General features: G+C 43.9%; 1 protein-coding gene and 1 long non-coding RNA gene across 2 annotated transcripts in view; one reads left to right on the top strand and one right to left on the bottom strand.

Moving 5' to 3' along the window:
- MAN1A1 (mannosidase alpha class 1A member 1) overlaps nt 1-3,155 on the bottom strand; it is a 154,545-nt gene extending 151,390 nt beyond the window's left edge. The window contains exon 1 of the mRNA XM_074580858.1: nt 2,320-3,155. Within this exon, the coding sequence (XP_074436959.1) occupies nt 2,320-2,907 (588 nt within the window). The 5' untranslated portion in view covers nt 2,908-3,155. The remainder of the gene's footprint in view (nt 1-2,319) is intronic.
- A 186-nt stretch (nt 3,156-3,341) lies between these two features.
- LOC141741038 (uncharacterized) lies at nt 3,342-8,779 on the top strand. Its single transcript, XR_012586250.1, has 4 exons — nt 3,342-3,534; nt 3,634-4,119; nt 6,860-6,916; nt 7,290-8,779. It is a non-coding gene; the product is annotated as an uncharacterized LOC141741038 (long non-coding RNA).
- The last annotated feature ends 14,526 nt before the right edge of the window (nt 8,780-23,305 follow it).

Raw genomic sequence — 23,305 nt, 5'->3', positions numbered from 1 at the left:
CATGTACAGCCTAGTACAAAAGTTCATGCTTTAAAATGTTACAATTTAAAACTCTTTCTAAAAAGACTGCGGATTAGAATTCCAGTTTGACAGTAAAGTATCAATATAAAAAAAGTAGCCAAGAGCTTGCAAAGACAGAGAAAAGCAACATGAAGGCCAACACATCAAAAAACATGAAGCAAATTAACACAGAATAGGAAACACTGTTTCAGTCAGTGAAAAAAAAAATAAAAATAGAAGTATTCTGTGAAAGAAAAACCAAACCAGGCAAGGTACTCCAAAAATGCAAGAGCAATTAAGTAAAAAACTTGTTAAGGTCACATACTGAAACAGGAGGAAAGGAAACTCCCAGAAACAACACATAATATTGAGGAATTATACTGAGACATGAAGGAAAAATAAAGATCTGGAAACTAAGTGCAGTCCCTCTGTCATCTCCCATGCTTCCACAGACAAAAAAAAAAAAAATCTGTTTTGGGGGGTTACTGTGTTATTGGTGACTGGCTCCTGTGCAGAAGTGGAGGAGAAAGAAGAGCGATAGAATGGAAAGGGAGGTAGAAAAATTGAAGAGATACTGGGTTATGTATGTATGTACACACACATATCTACACAAGCACACAAATATATATGCACGCAAATGTATCCATATATAATAAAAGATAACTTGGCACAGAGCAGGACCAGCAAAAGCAGCAGTATATTTAAGTTTTATCTTCTTCCTCCCGCTTATTTACTTGTTGCGGTCTTCTATACTACAGAATCGTGTACATCAGGTCTGGGGCCTCATTACTTCTAAATACTTCTACATGGCAATTCAAGATAACTGGAAAAAGAGTTTGCTGATATTTCTAATTGTTCCATATGCCTCAGGGAGGCTCTATGACTACAACAGACGACAACATAGTCTCTGCACACTTCAAGATGTGGTCTGTACCATACACTCCCGAGGGTTTCTCCCTTCAAAATACCTTTGCATTGATATTTATTACTTATGACTGCTGCACAATGTGCTAAAATAGTTAAACCGATGCAAGGACTCCAGAGCACAGAACACAACTTGAGGTTTTTGAGAGCTTGATATCTGGTGCTCAGTTGTGATGTCAGGGCTCACTTTTCAGACAGCTCTGTACAGACAATAAAAATAAGTCAGTCCAAATAAGGCTAACGATGCTTCACAAACACAGAAATAAATACTCAGTAGTTACAGTCTCACTCCTATCTCATTGCCATCACCACAGAACAGGAAACATACTACTGATTAATTCATAAACCCTAATCTCCGCAGGCAACTGAAACTGGCAGCTCGATAAATAAACCGGCCAGTAATGATGGGAGGTTGAACTATATTATCAAGGAAATTCTTCTTGTGTCAGAGGACGCTGTCAAGCTCTGCTCACGACAGTCTTACCCATATCCAGTTTGGAGCATTTCTGTAAGAAAGGACTTTAAAAGGGTACCTGAACCAACCGAGCAGCACTAAAGAACAAGACAGTTCAGAGAATTCGTCAAAACACATAGAGCTCAGACGCTTCACCGCTATAACCTAAATAGACTGTATTTTGCCAAATACCCTCAACTCTTCAGACAGCCGATATCACACAACAGCGAACCGCACGGATCCGAGACAGATCGCGACATCTCCGAAGCGCTCGCACAACACCCGCACCTCGCACTCGGAAACGCGCCGAGCTCGGCCAGCGCCGGACCGCAGGGAGGGGACAGGGGTCACCTCCTCTGCCACCGGTGCGGCACGGGGAGGGCACCGTCCCCCGCCGCCCGCCCCGGGGAGGCACTCGCCGCTCACCGACCAGCGGCCGAGCCCGGGATGCCCCACGGGGCGGGCAGGCGGCCCCACGTCGCGATGGGGCTTCCCGGGCGTCGCCTTTCCTCCCCGGCGCCGCTGCCCCCAGCCCTCGCTCGGCGCCCCCCGCCCCCTCTGCCGCCCCTCACTGGGCTTTGCTTCCTCCCCGGGTTTCGGTGCAACAGCTGGGGGAGGACGATAACGTGGCGGGGAGGCGGGGAGCAGCCGGCACGGAGCGCGCCCGGCGCCGGCACTGCCGGGTCCGCAGGCAGCGCTGGTTCCGCGGCCGCGCAGGGGCGCGGGACGCACCGCGGGCTGCGAGAGTGCAACTGCGGGCGACGAAGCCGACCTGCCTAGCAGCTGCCGAGCAAAGCCCGGCCAGAAGGGCCCCCTCCCGCAGGGAGGTGGCGGCGGCAGAAAGGCTCCCCCCGACTCCGCCGACAGCGACCTGTTGCCCCACACGGGCGCGCCGAGGCGCGACCCCGGGCGCGGGACCGGGACCGACCGCCGCCACCCACCTCTTTGATTTTGTCCCTCCTCTGCCGGACGGCGGGGTCGGCGGGCTCCTGCCCCACAGCACCGACGGGCTGGCGGAAGAGGCGCTGGGGCAACCCAGGGGCGCCCGCCTCCTTCCTGCCGCGGGCGTCCTGCAGAAGTTTCTCCTTGTCCTGGCGGATGTCCCTGCGGATCTCCTCGGGCAGCTTCTGCAGCGTCTCCTTAGCCTCCCGCAGAGCCCGCTCGTGGTCGGCGCGGATCCGCTCCAGGCTGCCCGCCCCGCCCGCGGCCGCCGCCGCCGGGCCGCCCCCGGGCTGCGGTGGGGCGCGGGGCTGCCCGCCGGGCGGCGGCGGCGGCGGCTGCAGGGCGGCCGAGTGGAAGAAGACGCCGCTAAGGAGCTTGGAGGAGTCGGGCAGGAAGAAGATGGCCCCGAAGCAGAGGGTGATGAAGGCGCTGAACACCAGCAGCAGCACGAACTTCTCCGTCAGCCGGAACGCGCCGGGGCCCGCCGCCTTCCTGCCACCGCCGCCCGCCCCGCCGCCCGCGGGGCCGCCCAGCGCCCCCGGCCCCGCCGCGCTACCGAAGAGCGGCAGCAGGCTAGCGGCGGGCATGGCCCCCGCGCCGCCTCACCAGCGGCGCAGCGCGCCCCGCCGCCGCGCAGGGACCGCACCGCACCGGACGGCTCTCGCCGCCGCCGCCTCCTCGCCTCCGCCTCCTCCTCCTCCTCCCCGCGTCGGCGGCAGAAAGTTTTCCCCGGGCGGACGCGGCAACTTTTCCCTTCGCCGCCGGCAGCGCTCGGCGTCTGCGGGGCGGGCGCTGTCAGCTCCAGCCCATGCTGCCGGGCCGCCGCCGCGGGTACCGCTCGTGCCGCTCCCCGCTCCGCCCGCGCGGAACTGCCGGGCGGCCGGGGGCGGGGCGGGGCGGGGCGGGGCCGCCGACGGCCCAATGGCGGCGTGGGCGGGGCCGGGGGCGGGGCGCGGGGCACGGCCGCCGCTCCACCGCCCTCCCGCGCTGACGGACCCCGGGGGTCCCCGGGGATCGGACCCGTGGGGGGCTTCCCAGGCCGCCCCCCCACCCCCGCGGGATGTGGGTGCACTCACGGGCAGGCGCGGCTACACGCGGGCAGACACGCTTGTGCCCCCGCCGCGGGGTGCTTGCACGCCCGCGGACACGCGTGGACACACGCTCGCTGGCGGGCGCGCACAGCGGGGGGGGGCGGCAACACCGCACCCAGCCAGGTGAGCGGGGCTGGGTGTCAATCCCTCCCCGCTCTTCCAGCAGGAGCCGTGTTCTGCGTAAGAAAACCAGGATTTTAATTTTATTTTCTTTTTCTGCAGGTACAGGGTACCTTCTGCTGGGAGAAAGGGGAGTATATCGATGTGAGTGGGGAAAATTCGACTGTGCGTCTATGCTAGCGCAGATGAAAAAACCAGCATGTGTCGGTGCAAAGAAATGTCGTATTTGATAGCCGATCAAATTGCTGCATCGAGCTCCTTGAGCCTTGCGTGAGAGGAAAAGTTTCCAAAAAAAAAAAAAAAGACACCGATTTATTATTTCGCTCATGTTACAGAGCAATACAATAAACAGTGGGGGTGTGAGAAGCAGGGAAACACAATAAAGTGCTGTGTCACTTTAACTGTAAAAGGGAAACCAGCCAGCACCCAGAGGTTTACCTCCAACTTTTTTAGAACACACTTGGAGCCTACCTCGACTTTCACAGCGGTCCAGCACCATGAACTTAAAAATGTTTCCTCCAAAATGTGAATCATGGAGTCAGAAAGAAAACAGTGAGATATGTTGTTCCCAGAAGTTGTGATGCTGAGGTTGGTTTGTTTGTGTGTTATTTGCATGACTCTATTTTGCAAGGGTGGAAAAAAAAAAAACGGTAGAGGGAAGTCTGTGCTTTAAACAAGGGCAGGGAGAAAGCATTGCATAAGCTGTAAAGACGCGATTTTGAAAATGGGTTTGGCATGGGGCTAATTCTGCTCCCAGTGGAATTAAGGGGAGTTTTACCATTGACTTAATAGGAATAAAGTAAGGCTGCTGCCCAGTGCTTTTCTAAATCCCATTCTTTAGAAGTTCGAATATGTAACAGATTAATTAGAAACAGGTTTAGAGAAGATGGTTACATAGAAATGTTGGATTGAGTCCTGCAAAACTCCCAGAAGTATACGAGCAAATACTCCTGTAAAATTTCAGGATTATACGTGAAACTGAAGGATCGGGGGCCCGATTTTGCATCCAGCGAAATCAATAATTTCCTTTAGTTTTTACTCTAGTTTTCTTTTAAATCCTATTTTTTCCTTAGTTGCATTTCCCCACATTTAGATGTGAAACTATTGCTTAAACTAAACAATAAGCACTCTGATTTTGACACACATTTCCCAGAAATGTGTAATGTAGCCTGGTAGCTGTGCCAAGATAAAACTGTTTAGGATTGAAGAATTCAGCCTGCTTGGAAAAGGAGATAAGAATCTATGATGCTTTTTTTTTATTCCTTAAAATAAATAAAAAAAACAACATTTAAGGTAGCAAATATGGAGTTTAGGTATTGAAAGACAGTTGACTAATGCAAAGGCTTCCTAAATGGTGAAATACCACTCTCAGCTTCAGCGAGCGTATTCTGTTTCAATTGCTGTGTATGTGGGTGTGTAATATTTTCACAGATTGCCCTCAGAACTCATCAGTACTTACATGATAATATTTGGGGGCAGAATTTATTGCTGCCTTTCTTCAGCATTCTGAGGTAATTCCTTAGGTTGCCATATTTCTATATCACTTTGTGAAGGGATGCAAGAGTTGGAAATACTATCGCGTGGGGTTCTGCTTCTGTGTCTCGCCTTCCTAAACTGGAGCCCTCTGAACTCACCAGCCCCTTGCCTTCTTTTGGTGTCCTTCCTAAGTGGTAGGGGTTGAATGTGAATCCACGCCAGGGGTTTCACTGCCACCCTCATCGCTACCTTTGGGACATCCTGCTCATTCTCTGAGCACGTGGGAAGTAACAACCAGTGTTTTCTATAAGAAGACAGAAGTTGTTAAATTCTCTAGCCTCTGTGATGAGATAATCATTCCAAGGACAACGGTCATCTGGGCCCTAACATGGGACTGCTCCTCTGAACAGGACCCTAAATTTTGTATGCATGCAGAGCTTGCCTGTTGTTAACACCTAATGTTACAAACAGTTACCAGCCAAGTCATGTGGGAACTATTCAGAGGGACTATTGGTGCATGTAAAGTTACTGGCGTACAAAGCTGTCCACAAGACGAGGGCAATGGTGACTGAATGAAAAAAAACCTGCCTCAACCCAACATTACAAGTCCCTTGTTTTTTTCATCAATAATTTACTTTAGGCACAATACAGAACTGTACAAGATATTCCAAAGAACACAAAAATCCAGGGAGTATCTCAGAATAAAATACTTCAAACACAAGTAGTAGAACCAAGTGTTGTCAAACCAGGGACAACATGCTCAGTTTCAGCTGGCTGTGTCCAACAGACAAAGCAGCTGTAAAGTTAAACCACGTTGGTAGGTGCTTAAGTAATGTCAAAAAAATCCAAATAAAGCATGAACAAATGGAGCTTGGTGTTTGCAATAATCTAGTGACAGCAGTGGAAAGCCCACATGCCTGCACCAGGGCTTGCACTGGAAGAGCCTCTTTTGATACAGCTTTGTCAGCATATCCACCTAGCGGAAACGTTGAGCTGGCTGACACTTTGGGTTTTTTGGTTTGTTTTTGTTTTGTTTTGTTTTTTTTCTTAACTAATTGAGCTACATTACTTCCTGGATGACATCAGCTAAATGGGAAAACAAAACCAAAAACAAAAACAGAAACAAGTCTTCAGGCGGTTGTTTTGCTATGCTGGGTACGGCTGGGTCCAATCCAGTTTGGTCGTGCCAACAGAACACCGGACTGCATCTCTCCCGTGGAGGAAGATGCCTCTTCTGTGGGATCAGCTGCAGGATCAGGAATCATTTTCCAGCAATCATGCACAGGTCAGGCATTTATAGAAAGGTAGAACTGATACATGAGAGGTGGTGAGAGGGAGATCTGCATAATCAAGGGACAAGGCACTTTTCTATAATAAATGTCCTGAATGGGCAAATTTGCTGCATATTGACTGAAAGGCCTGGAAAAAAATAGCTCTACTGTTTCTTTTCCCTTTTTTTTTTTTTTTTTTTTAATCAGCTGCACCTAATTTGTCATGGTTCTAGCCCTAGATCTTGCCTAGTGATAGGGAATGTATGGTCTAAAAGATACATGTAACAGATAAGGAGGATATTAACAGCCCATTTTTAGGCACATTCAGCTGAAGCAGAGATACTGACTGATGCATCTTTTTTGTTAGCGAGTTTGTAATAGTACCACTCCCTTACAAGGGGTTCCCAGTGTTACGTTCTGGTTAAGACTCCTGTAAAAAATTACTTGACAGATTCCTTTTGAAATGCAGTACTTCTGCCCAGCTCTTCAGACATTTAATTTAATTTTTAAATTAATCTTTCAGAGATTTCATTTTTTTATATATATATATATTTAATTTTAATTTTAATTTTATTTAACAGGCTTGCCTTTGGGAATGTGATTCACAACCCCAAGTTAGACATCCAGCTCTTCATAGAGTAAGTAGCGTGACATAGACTTAGGGTTCCTGGGGCTCACAGGCTGGATTCATAACACCCAGTGTGTGTTTGGAAGGAGGCTTCAGCCATTTGAGGGCCAGATGTGTATGAAACACTCCCTGTCTCTCCGATTTTGGTGCTTGGCTGCAATTCAGTATGTGAGGAAAGCGTGATTCACAGTGGCAAAAACTTTGCTTGATCTTCAGTGCTTTGAGAATAAGGGACTGCTTTTCTTTAAGAGCTCAGAATAGAGAAGTATTGACCACTTATTTAAGAGTCCTGTGGTTAGACCACTTGCTCAGGAAGTTGGAGATCTGCGTTCGACATGTTTTGTAGTCTTAGGGGATTCAAATTATCCTCTTTTGCCTTGCAGTAATATCCTGGAGAACGTGTACATTCCCCACCACCTTTCCTTTTGAAGTAGTGCTGTGACTCAGAGAGCAGTGCAGGATTCTGTGGGCAAACAAGAGAAAAGTTTTCTGTGAGGAGTGTTGCTCAACAGTCCTGAAGCGAGAACACTCTGCTCCCAGAGAAGCCTACAGCCTAAGAGACAGGGCACTAATCTGAGAGATGGTGGACGCCATCGCAATGAAACGAGCATTGAAGACTGGTCGCCTATTTGAGGATGGAAAACAGAAGAAAGAAAATTAAATTCTATGACAGCCTTTCTCAAACATTTCCTCCAGTTAAACACATGAGATGAATGTGTCTAATATCCAAACTTCGTAAACACTGCAGAAACGTACCAGGAATATGAAGCTATAAGCTTGCAGAACTTCTTAGTCTACTCCTTCAACTCTTTTCTGGCATGGCCCATCAATGCTATGAAAGGCCTCTTTTCTACCAGTATCTTTGGAATTATCCTTCTTAACTCCTTCCATCCCCACCTGAGGGAGGGGATCATTCATTTCTCAAAATGAAGGCTCTGTAGCGCACGCAGATTTCAGTGCTTATTGGGAGGGTTTGCTGAAAGCATCCAGCTAAGCACCTGGCTCAGGGCAGAAAAGCTCTGCCCTTTCTCTCTTCCCCAAGATTTCAGAAGGCATGGAAGATGAACTGCAAAACATGCTGCCTGAAGAAAATATTTGACTTTTGTTCTATAAAAACATGAAATATTAAAAGCATTTTCTTCAGCATCGCAAGAAGCCGGAGTCTAGAATTTGAACTCTCACCACTTGCAGGATTGTGTTCAGTAGTAGCATGAAGCTATCATACTCAACCCCAGATGGCATCTTTGAGAATATCTCACTTAAGTTGCTCCTTGCTTTTCATCTTTTTTTTATTGCTTCTGTTACAGACTTTTTGCAGTCCCTCAGAGCAAGCAAACAAGGCCATGGTGTTATGTGTGCAAGTGAGAGGCAGAAAAAATAAAGAAAAGAAAAAGAGCTACAAACTTTTGTTCCTCTTTCCAGAACAGTTTATCAATGCTTACATCCTTGAAGAGAATTTTAGCTACTGAGCTAAGAAATGGAAGTTAGTGTTTATGGTATTTCACCATTTAAGATTCAGATAGACATCTCTCATAATTATTCTTATAGCAATTAAGGATGAAGTTGTTTTGAGAGTTTCCATGAAATCCCATCTGGACCTTAGGTCTTTAAGAGATTATTAAAAGTCATGTCAGGCCCCTGTGTTCTCTTCCCTTGTCCCTCAGCACTTAAGAAACTGCTGTTACCTAGAGGTTGATATGTTCATTTACTTCCAGTCTCCCATTTCTGTACCCAGATTCACCAGCAAAGGTAGAAGGCCACCAGGTACGGCATATATTTAAGAGACAAAGCTCAGTGGATTGTGAGTGACTGAAAACAATTTACTACTGTGCTTTCATTTAGTCGTAATTATCTCCAACAGCACTAAAATTTCTTACGCCAGCACTATGCCTGTAGCAACTGTTTTCTCCCAGCAGCAATTCCCTGGTTGTCATAGTTTGTGTATTGCTTTTACAGGTATGAATTTAGAGATTATTCTGACAAGATTAAATCAAGATGAGGAGGCAAAAAATTTGTGAGAGGATTCTTGGAAAACAGACTTACTGTCTTTTCCAAGGTGGCATCATTTTCCTGAACCAGAGAGGATAAATGTTGGCAGAGGACAAGAAGTAGCCATTGGAGCTGGGTTTTGCTGTTGTTCAACAGCTGCCAGGTAATGGGAATAACTGGACTTCCTGGTTGCAAACCAAAGCTGGCTCTTTTAGTACATAGCCCCAAGGAAAAGTGGTTAGAGCAGAGATTACTAACCCAATAACTGTGCTAAGGAATAGAAGTATACTATAATAGATGACTGGAAGTATCAGAAGATATATTAAAACCAAAGGACAAGGTGAACTATTCATTTATTTCTTTATATTAGGACTGCTTGATTTGTACAAGATTTTAATTCCATATTTAATGGCTCCTTGGCTACTTCATAAAAAACAAAGCTGAAAATGTTCCCAAGTTTTTATCACCCTGACCACAGGTGATGCCATGTGGATTATGTAAATTGCCCTCGTAATGGTTGAAGTGATGTCCTTGTGCTTTTCTTCCCAATGGTTATTTCCCTAACTAGATGAGTTAATTCTGCTCAACAGCACATTTTAATAGAACGAGTACAGACATGGCTTGCTGACCGTACCCTGATTGACTGAGGCATTACTCCAACTTTATTTTTGAGTCTGTTTTAAAGCTGCTTTGTTTTTCTGTAGGTCTTACATGGCTTTGGGGTTATAAGCAGCAGAGGTTATGTATTTATTTATTTTCTTAGTTAATCTTTCCTATTGAAAACGTTCCACTGTTTACTGGCTTTGTCGCCTGGAAAAAGGTGGTGCACCTTTTTACAGTGGTTCTAAATAGGACCACTACACATTTCCCTTTCACAGACTTTTGTTCAAAATTGTTGTGGCCGGTTCCATGAGTCCTTGATGGATCTTTTACTCTAAGCCACAGAATCCTTTTGGTGACAAAGAGTTAATCTTTTTTTATTTTGCTGTCTGTGCCATGTGTGTTCTGACGCACCTTGACACGTAGTGATAATGCGTCAGATGTGTCCAGCTACCACCTGACGCCCTGTATGAATTCATACAGGTAAAATCACTCCCAGAGTAGTGGCTTTCAGGGGCATAATGCCAGCTGGCGTGTGTGTGCACAATGCACACGTGTCTGCTTAGATCTTACACAGTTGTGAATTATTTGTCTTCTTTAAATGAAATCCAGGAGTTTCAGCCTCAGTTCAAATCTGATCTTTTATCCTGCTGATACTCCCTTGTTTGATTTACTGCTTGGGCTAAATGGTGCAGAAAAAATCAGAGCTAATCTGACCTTTGCTCTTGCGGTTTGGCTAAACCAGGATTTTATTGAAAACCTAGATAAGAAAAATGGCTGTGCCATTTTTTTTTTGTCTGTATGATGAGCCTTGGTTTCCTCAGCTGTGAAATAAGAGCTAACTCGTTTCACACTAATATCTAATGTATGGAGTTTGCTTTGATATCCTTAGATGAAATGTTGTTTTGGGGCGCAAAGTTTTGTTTTGTTTTCCTTAGAAATTAATTTTTTCCTAGTTTTCAGTGCTCAATTACTAATCCAAGGACTTGTGATACATACTGACAATCTATCCTAGGCCAGTTCTGGTTCGTTTCACTTTTTTGGCTGTCTTCCTGAAACACGGGTCTCCTTTCTCCTCCACATATGTCCAATCGTCCCTGAGCCTTCTGCTTTATTGACAGCTGTATTGCTTCAATGTCATCTGATGCTCTGGTCCATTGCTCCAACCCTGAGCTTGCAGTGTGTAATGCTTTCCAGAATTCAAGGCACCTTTGAGTGCTTTATGTCCCCCAAAAGCACCAGGCAATATGGGAACCCAGGCTCAAGAATGACAAGAGTGAATTAGCAGCAAGCAGCTTTCTGACAGGCAGATTTATCCAAGGCTGAAAAGGGATGATAATTATTGAGTCAGAAGCAAATGTTTCTTAGGGAAACCTTCCTGACTCAAAGAATATGCTGAAGACTGAATGAGTTTTTCACTTCTGGGCTGGTGTCTGTGGCACAAAGGTTTTCATGCATGAAGAGTATTGTCTTGAGAAAAGGGTTAATATTTATATGTAAATCAAACCTACAAAGTGGGGTACAAGTGCGAGAAGGTCGTCTAAGCTTTTCATAGTTTCATGCCTCTCTGTATGTCTCTCTAGTTCTCTTTCATATTGTCCGTTCCTTTAATGTCCCTGCCAGCAGGATGGGAACCTGCCTTTGTCTTGAATAAACCTACAGGGCATTTGGAAACGTGGAAAGTGAAGAGTTAGTTTTTGTAACAGCAATTGAACATCAATACTTTTAGATAACATTTCTACTGTAAGAGGTAATATCTGGTGTTTTCTCAAGTTAACCAGTAACTGTCTATATTTGAAAAATATTCATGGTCTGTTCTTTATTTCTGGCTCATCATTGGCATCAGCTATTTTGCTTCAATTAAAAAAATGTGGTGTGTCTTTCCTCTTATGTATTTGAATTAACAGATGAGAGACAGCAAAATAAGTTAATTGTTAACGTATGTACATGAACAGAGGACAAATTCCAAACAGAGCAGAAGGAGGCATCTGGGTAAGGTTGTCATGCTCCTAGAATCACCCATTAAATACAGGTTTACCTTGTTGTTCCACCTTTTCCCCCAAAGGTTAGTGCAGAGGCAGTTTCTCTTTATGGGCATACAGCTTATTGTCTGATCTATATTAGGAAGACATTGATTTGCAAACTGCTCTGGAAGAGATCTTTAAAGTTAGGATTCTTTTTTTCTTTTTTTCAGGAAGGAGTGTTTCCTGATAGACAACAAAGTTCACCATGTAGCATTTAAGCAGCTGCAAGTAATTTATTCTTCTCTCTAGTTGGAGTGGAAGAAAGAATAAATCCATCCTACCTAGCAGGCAGGGAGAAGTCATGTTTCTCTAATGGTTTGGGCTGGCATGACCTATCCCGTGCCTTCTGCCAGAGCTGGAATATACTGCTTTTGAAAAAACAGCTGGGGTTGTCTTTAAAGATTTTTATCAGAAGTGGTTTGGTGTCATGCTGTCTTTTACTACAACCCCACCATCTCTCTTCAAACAAAGATTTTCTATCTTGTGTTGCCTCACGTTTACTCCTCTGTTTTAGTTCATGGTGACATTTTGATAGTGCAGAACTCAGGTAGCCAGAAACGTTAATAATCAAGTGTTTGCCTGAGAATGTTAGTGAAAAACTGTTTATACAACACCGTGACCATTTATAAAGCACCCTATTTGCCAAAGTTGTACCAGAATGTTTGAAAAAATTGCAAAGAGCTCTGAATATAGTGGAAAGAAACTTGAGAAATAACTTTCTGGCCAATGATGTGCTGCTTTGTTCGGTCTCTCAAAAGGGTTGTTGCGCTGTGGAAGGCTCGAGCTGACTTGTCCTCTCACCAGTCCTGTCCTATTAACAGTCCTGCTGGGGCTGTAGAGAGGCCTCCACAAGGCATCTGAGGGACCACACCTTTACCACCAAGGTCTTTTTGCACCTCTGGCTGTTCACTCCATCACTGATGGGTTTGTGCCACATGCAGCCATCCTGTGGTCTTGTCAAAAGGCTTCATTTAAGCCATTGCCCATCAGCATCTCATAGCAAAAGTTGGAGATTAGGAACATGTGCTGGTGCCAGATTTCAGGCTACAGACTTGCCTACAGTGTGCCCCTATATCCACTTCTCCTGAAGGACCAACCAACTGGCACTCTCCCATCCTTTTGTAACCTGCATAGAAGACGTCCCCCCACCAGCCTGAAGCTGGCCCCAATGACATGTCCTGCAAGGGTCATTGGTCTAGTAGTTCTCTTCCATGAGGGAAAACCAGAGGCCTGACCCGGAATAATTCAAGACTGACAACACAAATACTGATGATTTGCCCATGGAATAGGGACCATATTGTACACAAACTGCTGGAAGGATGATGGTAAAGAGCAGTTCTTAGGTTTGTATGTTGGTGGATGGAAAAGTAGGGAACAGAAAGCAGGCATTTGGGAACAAAAGTCTGTCTCTGAAGCACTGTGTCAGGAAAACAGATATTGTCACGAAACATGATTTGTTGCTAGCTGGAGTCATAATGCATGGGTATTGTCCAGGACAAGATATCTTTATAGTTGTCTCTTGTATTAGCCAGAGGCAAGAAGGAGACCTTAAAACAGCTCTCTCTCACATCCTCAACACACTAGTGTTTCTTAGTCTTACTGAGCTGCGATCACCCAGATGTTAACCAGGATGGTGCACAACGACCAGGAAAAACACAGACATGGTACAAGTCTTTTAAAATTATGTGTGAGTTCTTTCTTAGAGCCAGTTTTGTTACCATTACTGATGTTAGATACTGCCTAATTCCATCCTGTTTTAGTCAATTGGATTACTTACTGTGATGTGGAAATAATCTGTGTAATGGAGTGTCAGTTGTGTGTTCTGAAACCACGACCAGCAAATTCTGCGTAGGAGCAGTGCTGTTCCCCACAACTCAATCTGTTCATAAGCATGGCTTGGAGGTTAAGCCACCAGGCCAGCAGGGTTGCTGCCATGCTTGTCTGTGAAGTGGCTTGTGAATGGTTAATGCAGTGAACTAAATACTAAGATGAATGCCTAAATACGTAAGTAAAGCAGACATAATATTAAGAACTAGGAAATCTGAATGGGTTGCTTTAGTTTAACGCATTAACCTAAAATGAGTTACTCTACTGTCCTTCCCAAAACAGGATGGGCGGATATGGAAAGCGGATCCATAAATAGAAGTCGCTGAGTTGCGTCCTGTGTCAGGCCCGTCTAGTGCTCCTTATCCTCTGCTTTCCTACAATTTTTAGCTGTGGAGATTTAATCTGAGCTGCCTGTCATTGAGATGGAGAACTAGACGGGGTACCAAAGAGAGTCTAAGCATTTGGGAATAAGGAAGTAACTAGCTTTAAAATTAAAGAATACCAGCCAGATATTTTTATAATAGTAATAAAATAATTTATGAATAATCTTTTAAAAACTACAAAGGTAAATTTCCCTTGAATAGCAATTACTAACCCAGTTGTATGGTATTTCCAATGTTTACCACTCCATTGCCAGTGTTTTTTTCCTTTACTGTAGGTTGGATGGAAACTAGTGAAAGACTCGTGAGGTGGCAACTGGCCAGTACTAAAATTTCTGTCTCATACTATCTGTACAAACCTGACAGAGACAATATGTCCTGCCTAAATGTTTCCCACAGGAACAAAACAAAAGTAGTAGGAAAGAACATAGTTCTCTGACTGAACTGTTTGCTCAGCAAGGTATTGCTAAAGAGACTCGAATGAGTGTTGGCTCAGTTTAGGCTTTTTCTTAAAACAGCCTTGTAGGATTAAATAAGCAAGCTTTGCATAACCAGAAGTACATCGGATTGCCTTGTCTCCAAGTAGGGTACTGGCCCCTCAACAAATGTTCTTTTCACTCGCTTTTTTCCTTTCTTCTCCCACATGTCCAAAAAGCAATAAACTGCAAAAATGGATTTTCGTTTGGTTTTGTTTGCTTTTAATGAAAAAAATGAATAAAGGATTTAAGTAAGTTATCTCATACTATATAGAAATCTATTAGTTATAACTCGTCACTAAAAACTCTGCTGTGGACATTATTCAAAGGCATAAAACTGCAACGAATGGACAAGTGAATCTGCTTGAGTATTTTTTTTTAAGTGTGGAACTCAGATGTTTACAAACATAAATATAATCCTGCAATCGGTTATACTCTGGTTGATTGTAATCATCAAAAGGGATCATGAGGTCAGACTGTAGTGCTCTGTAGACTGATAAAATGTGTCTTGGTTTCACTCAGCCTCAAGTACTGAGTCAGAGGGGTCTGGCTCTATTTAGGTCTCGGTGAAGATGAATTTTTGGGATGTGGTGCAATACAGGACTGAAATAATGTTGATAAGTGAAGAAACACACCAAGAAGAGGAAAATTTATGCTTGACCCTTTTTTGAGTGGTTGTTAACCAAGCCCTGATGTGTGATCCCACTAAATCTCCAGGTATGTGCCCAGGTATGGGTAGTCAGGAACACCACTCCCTCCTTTCTTTTACCTCACCCTAATTATTGTCCTAGTTAGACTAAAATACACTCAAAGTCTACTGAGAAACTTCAGCCAATGTGGGATGCAGTCAAATCTAGGTATCAGCAAGTATTCTACCACACTCCATGCTCTAAAATAGCTTCCAGCTATTTTTAGATGAAATTTAAACTATTGGTATAGAACCCTTGATTCCGTAAACAGTCTGGGTCTTTGTATCTTAGAAAAATCTCTTTCCAAAGGGGATTACTAGTTTTTAATATAGAGATTAAAATCAGTGGATGCTTCTTTTCATCTGTTGTTGTTTGTTGTTCTTCTTGCCTATAATTTAGGAGGCCAAGACACTAAATAGTCCAGTAAATATATGTTAAAAATATTTTGTCAAAATAATTTGTTATTAATAAACATTGCCAAAAAAAAAAAAAAAGCCTAGATAGCAAGATAAATTGTAGGTAGTCAAGCTTTCTCTTTCCTTTTCTGGCTGCTTGTAAACAAAGACAATTAAAGTAATGGGAAAGGATACACTCTGTAGGAAGGCTACCCTTAGTCTAGTAAGGGCCGTTTCCATGGACTCTGTAGTCAGCGGAGAAAGATAAACCCTTTAAGTACAGCTGCTTTGGGGTTTTGTTCTGAATCTCTTCTGGAAGAGTTGATCTCTCTCCATCAGCAACAGAGAAAACTCCTGGAGCTTATAGAGTAATGCCTGTGATCATCGCCCAGGAGTGGCAGACAAGCACCAGTGGTTTCTTCCAGAGGTGTAGGAAAGCTCTGGAGATTTTGTTTTCTGAATCAGATGGGGAAGCAGGCAAGTGAATAAGCTGGTATATAATATCAAGAGAAAGACCACTCTTGCCTGACAGCAGTATGTGCTGGTAGCTCTGTATCCTTGTTCATAAAGCATGAACTATTAGTGAAAACAGGCTTTTCTCCCTTACAATCCTCTCACAAGCCCTGAGTAAAACATTAGGACTTGCATGCAGTTTTCAGCCACTGCATTAACCAAAAACAACTGAATTGTACCCTGACAGGTTCCTGCCACAGGTCTGTGGTGAGATGCACTGAACTGCAGTTCATTATCACTGTTTCTGTCTGTAATGCTGATAGGTGATCTTTTTCTTCCCACAAGGATAGACAGGTATCCCTCATTGGGGATGCATCCTATAGTCCTGACCATCCTTTGCCTTTCACCTTTGCAAGGATTTTTTACCCTGTGAAGAGGTAATAGAGTATCTGTGGGCTGGTCTGGCAGTGCCCATGCGCTCTGAAATGTTCACACTTCGTACTGAAAGCCTGCGCAGTTATGCTTTTTTAAAACTGATCTAAGAAAGAACAGAGTCAGCCCCCCGATACCTCGCATGTTTTCCTTTCCCCTTGAGCTGCTGCTTTTTATATTACCCTCACAAAATGATTTCTCTCTTATAAAGGCCATCTCCATGTAAACCCTCTCCAGTGCAGTGACTCAGGCAAACAGAGGCATTGTACATGGGGAAGCTCCTTCCTTACGGATAACTGTGAAGAACACAATAAAAGAGAAGAACTTCCCAGCTTACTCGACTATAATATTGTTGTAGTTTTCCCTTTAGTGTGGGGAAAAATAGTGATGTGTTGAGGCTAGTGTTAATGCGAGTGTCTTTTCTTTCAAGTCAGTGCATTTGCAACCAAAGGACTCCCTCTGGCCTTGGGCTTCCTTTCAGGCTACTTTTAAACACACACTTTTTGCTTGTTCAGGAAGCTGTCATTAAACAGCAATAACCTTTTATTACTGAATTTAGCTGGGTTTGAATGGGTGACCTAGAGATTAAAATTTCAGACTCTGTTACTAATTAACAGAGTCATTTGAATCCCTGATGGATTTATTATTTAGTACCTGGATTTAGATATTTTCTTCTTTCATTTCACAAAGGTGAATTTCACATGTCTTTTGTGAAAGCTACTGTTTATTGCAGAGCAAGTTTAGTATACTTATTCATCACTTTGCCGTGATAAGCGCTAGTCCTCTTGGCCCTGATTCCTGCAAACCTTCAGTCAGGTTCTTTTTAAACACAGGGTTAAGTATGTTCCTAAAGGCCGTACTGAGGCAGGAATTTATCAGGCTAAGCTCTGCCTCCTGAGTTTTTCCCTGGGGAAGGGCTATATGCTGGTTTTGCACTGGGTGTGAAAAGGTAGAATAGATAATAGTAAAATATGCTTTTGCTTATTTGTAATTATGACAGCTTTGTATGAAACACAAACTATTTTCAGTTGAAGACATTAGTTTTCTAGCACGTGAGATACTCAAACTGCAGGGAACTGCTAATTGTGAGAATATCTGACAGCGTTTCATTGGAAACCAGTGAAAAACTGAAGAGGTTTAGGCTGAAAATTGTATTTATAAGTAAATAACCCCACCTATAGTATAATAAGTGAGCTCAGGCATCTGAATGTCAGTGGCCTAAGTAATGAGAAAATCCTATTTGTTGGCTAAAAGTAGACTACTAAAATTATGCAATTTCTTCTTCTGTATATCAAGAGTGACTGAAAGTACTGGACATCTAAACCTCTGAGGACTGAATTTTAATCCCATGTAAACATTTTGTTGACAAAGTTCAGCACAATTGCACTCTTTAACAAAATCTTTATCTTATAGTGTAATACTTTTTTATGTTATAATGCGTGCAGTGTTTGTGAAACAATATATTTAAAAACACAATTTAAAAATAAGGCTTTTAAAACTCATAAATTCTTTAGGAATATATGTTGGGCCTTGTGTGAAGTTTCTAGGTAGTATATTAATGAAAAGTAACTTAATTTCACCCTGGCAGGTTCTAACCAGAAGACAGCTTTGCAGAGCTGATTCTACAGCTGCGGTGATGCACCGGGAACAAAACCTAAGGGCAGTTTCAGTGACAGTTTTTAAATTTGTTACTCATCGGTCAGTCTGGTTTTCCTCTTGCCTTATAGGTTTGTGGGAAGAAAACAGACGTTTTTAGGAAGGCTTTTGATGGGTGTTTTACTTTAAGACTCCAACTGCTCAGTCTTCCGATTGTTTTAATTTACTGTTTGTTACATTACCGTTCTGAATGAATTATAAGGGTCTTGTTATCAAAGTATTCTGTAAGCCCTAGGTCACGGCTTCCAGCTAAGAAAAGTAGATCTTTTACAGTTTACATATCTGCAATTGCAGGGAACGGATTTTTCACTGTCAGGCTTAATGTAGCCTGAACAATATCACAGTCTCACAGAGGTTAAAGAAACCTTTACCTAATAAATTATTGTTTATTTTGCCTTGCTATCCTAAAGAACTGTGAAACATGTGGAAGGAGGGAGCCCGTGTACCGCCCAGCAGCGCTTCCCAGCTGATTGATTCAGGTGTGAGCTGCAGCGACACGATACTCGTGCACACACTTCACCCCCCCCCCCCCCCCCCCCCCGCCTTTTCTGGTTTAGTTTCCAAGGAAATCACAGGTGTAACACGTCTGCATTATCAGGGAAAGAGGACCATGGAGCACAGAGCAAAGATCGCCGCTGTGCTGTACAGGTAGAGCCAGGATGTATCGTTTTATCATTAAAGTACATCATTTATATATACAAATAAAGATCTGGGAGAAAATAAACTGACACAAACAGAAGCAGAAAATTTAGGCACCTTTTACTGCAGAGGGGCTTATATGGCCCAAGTAAATAGGATTCATGGACGGTAAGGAGCAAGGTCTAAGTTTGGGGGATTTTGTGTTCAACTGTATCACGTTCTTGTGTTTCTGCTTTCCAGGAAGGAGCGCACAGAGGCAACTGCATGTGTTTGATGCAACACCAGCCAAGAAGTGGCAGCACTACCAGACCTATTATCTGTGTCTTTCACTACATATATAACTGTATATGGAGATACAGAGTTTAAATACAACCTTGTAGTAAACAGAAGTCCTGTCTAAACCAAGTAATTTTTTTTTAGAATTTTGGAGTGGACTCCTGAGAGTTGTTTAGCTGCTCTGTGACAATGTAATTAAAAGCAGAGCATTGTTTAGGGTAAATAAGACCGTCTTCATGAATAACTTATATTCGACAAGAGCTGACTTTGTGTCAGCATATAGAGAATAACCAGAAAATAAAGTGATGTATGCCTCATTTGCACAGTTTAAAATCAGTGGGCATTCATTTTTTTCACATGGGTTCCTTAACCAGAAAAAAGATGTTTGCCCAGGTGGCTGAAAAAGAGATACTTCACAGAAGCAGAGCACCAGGGAAACAAGATGGCACCAGAAGTGAAATGAGAAGACACTTGCTGATCTAGAAGCTGTAGAGAGGAATTTTCTGCCTTTCACACAGGGGACATAGAAGTCTGTGTTGATATATTTCTAGAAAAGGAATAAGCAAAAGTGTTTCTCTGAATGTCTCATGAGAGTTCATCTTTTTATTAGTTAATGTCTTTTATCTGAGATCACAATTCCAGTCCCAACTACAGATTTTTTTGCCTGTTTCACGGATTTTGTTTACTGCATTGGCACTATACAAAACCCCTCAGCAGTAGCACAACTCCCCTCAAGTCAGAAAGTATTGATTTATGAAAAAAAACCACATTCCTTTTTTTCCTAACTTGTTTTGAATAGAATTTTTTATTTTTATGATAGTAAAATCTGTTGCCAGATTAATTTTTCAACCTTTCCAATCTGCCATAAATTTAAAGGCTAAAATTCTAGAGAGCAATGGGACATGCAGAATGACTTTATAGCGTTTTTGGAAGGAAACAGAAATTGTGATATATACCACTTATTAACAAACTTGAGGGAGATTATAGAATGCCCTCTGGATTTTCAATCTACATTTTAACCCAAACTTTAGAGCAACTTGAGAGAGGTTTTCATTCAGAGCAGCTTTCTTTCGTGTTAGGTTGTCTCCAGTTCATGAAGGGACACAATCTGAAGGGCCTTGTAGGTGCTACACGCATAACCAGTATGGGCACGTTCCATAAAGTCACGTTCCTTTCTCCTGAGTCTCAAGGTTTTGATATAAGAAGGTCTTAATATTTGAGACTACTGAGCAATTATGTTATATTTTCGCAGGTCGAAGGGACACATGCTATGGCTTTTTTGCTATGGTAAAAAACCTCATAGGCTTTTAGCTTTATGACATAACTGTCCTTTCCAATAAATGCTTTATTTCCAGCAGCGCCATTGGGAAGAACAGAATGCCCTTTCCTAAATCAAGTTAGAATGATATTTTTCTTATAGCCACAGATCAGAAAATAAGGCAGAAAGCCATGCCTTTATTCCTGTCTGCCCACGGGTCAGCAACAGTGTGTGAGTGAACACAGTTGTCAGTGCACTACGGCATAGCTACCCCATCGTATTGGCCACTTATCCCACATGTGACTCCAGGATAGACAGTACGGAGCATCTCATGTTTCGCCCTATGGCATCTCAGTGCCCGCAGGCAGTGCCGTGGGTTGGCCTGTGTGCTTGCAGGCAACTGGAGGAAACGAGAAGGTGCGACAGGGGCAGGTTCCCTTTGCCCAAGTGACCAGAGGCAGGCAAAGCAATATGTCTTTGGCTCCTGCAGCCTCCTTCTCCAGTCAAAAGGCTGGTGGAGAAGTTGGCTACAGACCACCTGATTTCCATTGCCAGGATGGCATTCCCCTTATTCTCTTACCCCAGCAGTGAAGCAGGACCAGGGCTGTGAAAAGGAGCTCTTTTCTGTCTGTGTAAAGGGAATTTTTCTGCATCTTTAGAAGATAGCTGAGTTAGTGACAGGGTAAAAATACCAAATTACAAGGATATCACAGGGAGACTAGTCTTATGAAGAAATTGCAGAGATCACCTATGATTTTTACTGAGCAAAACACATGCTATTTTATCACTTTCTTGTAATGGATCAAACTAATCCCAGTTTCTTTTTGGGAGAGGGAGACTTAGATGAAATGGTATTTGGATGGAGGTGCATTTAATAACATTTTATGACATATTATTTTTTACAACTTGTTATTTTTGCTTCTCTACCAAAAGAAAAATGACGCTCTGTTTGAACACTGTAAGACTACAGATGTGGCATGGCATTTTTACCTCTGTCTGCATTTTCAAAGCAGGGGTGAGGCGAGGGGAGCAGATGACTAGAAGTGAGCTGACAGTGTACCATTTGACCATGCGGGAAGTCACAGCTGAAATTAGAGGGTGAAGCCTCACCCAAATCTTTCATAATAATAACCTTGTCCTGCAGATATGCTTAACTCTCCCTTCGTTCCCCCGTGCAGATCGCCTTCACCCTGCTGTACCCTGAGTCAGTCCAAGGAGAAGAGATGGTGATTCAGGGCTACAGATCCCTCTGAGATGAGTGTGATCCCTTTCTGGACTGAAAAGGAGATGAAGCATGTCTGCTTACCCCGGGGCCTCCACACGTGCCCCTGACCCCACTGATGAATTTGGGCATTGCTCAGAAGCCGGGTCAGTTTACGGATGTCAGGGCAGCTTTGGGTCTTCATTTTTTGCCGTTTGCCTCCCATGCCCTCAGTGTGCATGCTTGGTGTTTTCTGGTCTGTCCAGTCCTGTGATCAGGCAGTAGTTAGTGAGGTGCGCTGCTGTACTCTGAGGACGTGATTGGTGCTTTTTGCCTACCTCTTCCCAAGGCTGTAGCAAGAACCGTGTCTGAGCCCCGTGCGAGGTGGCCGCAGGATGGGCTGCTGAGAATTGCGGCACGGCACTCAGCACAAGCTCGGGTGAAGCCAAGAACCCACCAAGCAAAGCGGGATGGAGGAGGCGGAGCAGGGATGTGTGCAGGCAGATTATTTGCAGCCGGAGGTGAGAGCAGCAGTGGAAGCGTGACGACACGGAGGCAGGAGGGCGGCGGCGACCAGGGTGAGGGCCGGGAGTGCTTGCAAGCATTTGCTTGTTGTGGCAGGCCCTCCACCACAGTCACCTTGTCTGTGCAGGGCTCAGTGTAAGCTAGTTCAGGTCTGCCCTACACTGCTCCAAGTTATGGCTGGATTGGTGTTTGATGAGGACGTAGATGTATGAAAGCAGGGTGTGATGTGGGGAAAACCTGCAGCTGAAAGGAGGCGAGCGTGCAGAGAGGAGAAAGCCAAAATATCTCTGTGTTCCCATTGATCTCTGAAGTCGTCCCCAGATATTTTTAGGTTAAAGAACTGACAATTGCTTGGCAGATAACCCGTGGAGGCACCAAACTTGACAGAATTAGGAATTGCGTGTTCCAAGGATGATGTGTCCTTGAACTGGTTTTGGGAAGCATTACATACACAAGTGCCATCCCTACGCATCATTCATGCATGCCTGCTTGTTCGACTGTCAGAGCACTAAGACAAATATGTTGTGGTCAATGCGAGAGAACACCGATGCTCAATTTCCAGCTGAGTTCTTCCATACCGCTTTTAAAGCAGAGCGTACTGTTGATTGAGTGTAGTGGTGTGTTGCATAGATGTGTAATCTTTTTTTTCCCAGATTTCTCCCTTGAGAGTCCAGTAATACAAGCAACAAGTAGTTTACTGAACCCCTCACCAATCTCTCCAGCTTTTAAACACTGAAAACTTCTTACAGACAGCATTAACTTTGTTTAAATAAAGCTGGTATTCTATGATTTAATTAAACCAGTTCCCATACCTCTGTCAGACTTAGTTTATTCTTGTGAGGAAAAAGTTTATGCTAACACTAGAGGCTTATAAGCCATTTGTCAAAAGTGTAATGTTTAAGTTATTTAGGGAGACAATTATTTAGGGAGGCTATATAAACTTTCTTGAATTAGAGGCTTGCCCACACAAGGAAAAACATATAGAACAATTCAGGCTGCACCTTTAAAATTATAATAGCTATTACATTTTTAGCTACATGCCATGTGTGGATATTCAATGCTATTTGTAGGAAGGGGAAATACGAAGCTGGAGCAGGCCATCAGGTTTCTGCTGCAGGATATCTTAATTCATTAGATTCTTAGCAACATGTGGCAAGGATGTAGGCAGACACTTTTGTGGATCTTGGTAGGATGCAAGCGAGAACAAAAAAGGCAGCGGCCCTTCACCTGTGCTGGAAATCTCAGAGGAAATCGCTATACCAGGTCTGGACCTCTGGGATCACCAATAAGGCGTTCGCTTGTCTTTTAATATGTATTTCGTTTCCTTCCTAGGCCATTTCACGCTAGTTCATGAATGTGCTGGGTCTTTCTTAAGGAGATATTAACAGGAGTATCACAGAATGTCACCTTTTTGTATATATATCAGTTGTTGCATTATTCTGGCCAGTCTGGAAAATTCTGGGGGCTTGATTCACAAAGTGGCTACGCTGGTGTCCATCACCAGAAGAGCGCCTGGTAGCAGCTCCTTCACCTTCTGATGCGTTGCAGCACAGCACAAGTACTCTGCACACTGTGATGG

This window comes from Larus michahellis, chromosome 3 (genome assembly GCF_964199755.1).
Source record: "Larus michahellis chromosome 3, bLarMic1.1, whole genome shotgun sequence".
Classification (NCBI taxonomy): domain Eukaryota; kingdom Metazoa; phylum Chordata; class Aves; order Charadriiformes; family Laridae; genus Larus; species Larus michahellis.
The sequence above is the reverse complement of the archived record's forward strand: the minus strand, read 5'-3'. Positions and strand labels throughout refer to the sequence as shown.